Source organism: Lipotes vexillifer, unplaced genomic scaffold (assembly GCF_000442215.2).
Source record: "Lipotes vexillifer unplaced genomic scaffold, Lipotes_vexillifer_v1.1 scaffold1272, whole genome shotgun sequence".
In the NCBI taxonomy this organism is placed as follows: Eukaryota; Metazoa; Chordata; class Mammalia; order Artiodactyla; family Lipotidae; genus Lipotes; species Lipotes vexillifer.
In genome coordinates, this window is record NW_006779909.1 from 3,387,493 (window position 1) to 3,390,692 (window position 3,200).

Here is a 3,200-nt window from a genome sequence, read left to right on the forward strand (position 1 = left end):
CCCCTGCATCGGCAGGCGGACTCTTAACCACTGCGCCACCAGGGAAGCCCCCAGGAACCCCATTTTTTAAAGCCTTTTTTCCTACCAAGCAATCTGTGTTTATTAAGTAACAACTTAATTTCCTAAAAAAGAAAAAATCCTTGTCTGCCAATCACAGGTTTCTGACCAGCAGGAGCTAATAGCCACTGTGACCGCTGACTTCATAGGATTCCAGCCCAAAGCAAAGCAACGCAACCTGGCATTTAACTCCATCCGTGTGGCCTTGTAACGGGGTTAACGTAGGATTCCTATTAGGATTATTACATTGATCCCTAAACACCGCTGCCAAGGAAGACTGCTAGAAATACAGCTCGTCTAGACCAACCCCGTCTCATGCGAAGAAACTAAGCTCCAAAGACATTAAGTCTTGTCTGAGGCCATTAGTCCCAAGGGGCGAGGCCTAGGCAGGCCCAGGTCAGAATTAAAACCACCCTCAGTACAGAACCGAGGGTGGGGTTACTCCCCACGTCTGTCAGTGCCCTCCTTGCACCCCACCCTCCGTCCCCCAAGCCCCCAGACCCACTACCGGCTACCAGCCACCGGCCAAGCCGCGCTGGACAAGGGCGTACCTGCTGCCGCTCCACCGGGGTCAGGGTGGGCGAGAGACCGGCCGGCCTGCCAGCGTCCAGGCTGTTCTTGGTCAGTGCAAGGGGCTGCTCCATGCTGAGGCTGGGGAGGGACGTGTACAGGTGGCTGCCGTGCAGGCTCATAGTGGGGGCCACGGCTCGCTCAATGGGGCTGCGGCTCCGTTCCCGGGGGTCTTTCCGGCAGTCCCCGTTGGCCGTCTTGTTCCTGAAAAAAAGGAGTGAGTGCTCAGACAGGAAAACCTGGCAGCTTCTGGGAGGCAAGGGGGCTGGTGACCGTGGTGAGACTCACACTGATCATTTCATTCCTCACTTTGGTGTGGGTAAATATTACACAATCCTCACCCCACCTGCTGAGGCTCTGATCAAATAGCCTCCCGGTAACGGAGGGGCCAGGATGCTAACCCAGGTGGGTGCAGGGGAGAAGCACCTTCCCAGGGTCCAGAGGCAGCTCCACAGCCCCATCCAGACGAGACGGCAGCCCCCGCTCGGCAGAGTCTGGCCGAGCGCTTATTCACCAAACGCCACTCGCTCGGAGCCCAGATACCTCACCTGTGTGCTCCAGGCTGGCTTGGTTGGACCAGGATCTGCCTTCAGAAGGATGGAGGTGGTGGTGATGCCCAAGCAACCCAATGCCTCCTACCTGCCGGGTCCTGTTCTAAGGCTCCACTGGCCTCAGCTCATTCAGTCTTCCCAACAGCACTGAGAAGGGGAGGCTATAACCACCCCCGCCCCAAACGAGGGGACCGAGACCCAGTGCAGTCTCGTCACTGGCCGAGGCTACTGGCCTGTGAGCCATGGTGTTTGGCTCACGGTGTGGCAATCAGGCTGGTGTGGGGCGTGCAGAGCCTGGCGCGCCAGCGGGAGGGCCCTGCCGCAGGAAAGTCCAAACACGGGCAGGTGCCGAGTGGGACCCAGATGAGGCGGTAGCACGGGCCCTGGCTGCAACCTGATGGATCTCGTCTAGGGGCAACGTCACACGCTGCGTCTCTTTGAGAACGGGGAGAATGACTCCGCACGGGAGCGGTGGGCCTCGCGGTAGAAGCCCAGGAACTCGAGGCCCAGGTCTCACCCCCGCCCAGGGGTTCTTTGTGCCTCAGGTCTCAGCCCTTAAACCCGCTGTGTTCTCTGCTGCCAAAGCAGTCTTTTTTTCATAACAAAGGAGCAAGTATTTTAACTAAAAATGTGGTAATGACTTCTGTGACAGTGGGGGGATCAATGGACAGTCATGGAACCAAATCAGCTGTAAGCTCAGTTCATCAACTACAGGGCAACGAACCGTGTAAGGCACAGCATGTAATTTATGGGTGTGTCCCCCCAGCCCCGCACTATTCTCTGGTTGACTATACAAAATGACTTAGAAGCAATTAGACAATAAGCTTCCAGCCCATGAAGACAATCACAGAAGAGTATGTCCTGGTCACAGTGTAGATGAGATGTTCCATACACACCACATGGATCCTGGCAATTTCCAAAGAATTACAATACCAAAAATAGAAAAAGAAAAGAAAAAAAGTACTTAATTCTGAAACCAGCCTGTCCATAATTTCATCTTCCTGTGATGATTCAGATGACATTACAGGTCTTTACAGTGAAGGGCTGCGCGGTCATGACCACAAATGCCGAACGTTCCTGCAGAACGGCACGGAGCAGGGACGTCTGGCTCGATGGGCTTCAGGCCCCTCAAACCGAAGATAACCTGGCTTTTCCCTGAACGGGTACTTATTACTGAATATACAGGTGACCAGTGTCTGAAAAGACTACGTTGTCACACAGAGTCATGTCCAGCATCAGGTTTCCATCTAAATTTGAATAAAATTCAGTGTTTGATGAGCTATGTGAATTGCTTCCCTGACACAGTGAGGTTTGTCACTGTGTCAGGGAACCTACCCCCCAAAATGAGGTTTCTAGAGGTCACTTCATGAACTCTGCAAACTCAGGGACTGGACACGTCACTTGGAACGCGCCTCCGTCCAGTTCAGGCCCCACGATGTTCAACCAATGTTAACTGAGCCCCTATTTTCTGACGGTTACAGAGAGGAAGACACAGCCCTTCTCATGGGCTCACGACCACGGGCAGGGGCGACGAGCTCCCCCGTGACCACCACAGCACCGGAAGGGGCGCAGGGCCGGAGGAGCGGGCAGAAGGCTGGAGAGTCGCCCGGGGGCGCCGGTGCTCACAGGCCACAGCACGCAGCACCGCGACACTGCACAGCGCAGCAAGGGGCCCGAGGAGCGGAGGGGACTGTCCCAAGTCAACCCGCGGGGAGAATGGGCCCCCGCAGGCAGGACGCAGCAGGCATCAAGGACCGGAAAAGACACTGAAACACCCAGAAACCATCTGAAGACCTCGCTGGTTAATTTTAGTAAAATTATACATTACTCAGATTTCCAGCTCGTTTTCCCGGTTCCCGGAGCTTGAAGACAGACGTTGTTTTCCTTCCCCCAGTGACTCACACCCCGGACTCCGCTGCTTCCCGGGGCGTCATGTGCTCCCGGACCCAAACCACACGCTTCCTGCCTGCGAGCCCCGCGGCGCCTCCGTTCTCATTAAAGACGACGTTTGCTTGGGAAAGA

The 3,200-nt window shown here is 55.6% G+C and overlaps 1 protein-coding gene across 1 annotated transcript in view; it reads right to left on the minus strand.

Moving 5' to 3' along the window:
• The window catches only part of VGLL4 (vestigial like family member 4), an 80,704-nt gene that overhangs the window by 4,650 nt on the left and 72,854 nt on the right, over positions 1-3,200 (minus strand). The window contains exon 3 of the mRNA XM_007453055.1: positions 609-831. Coding sequence (XP_007453117.1) covers positions 609-831 — 223 coding nt within the window. The remainder of the gene's footprint in view (positions 1-608; positions 832-3,200) is intronic.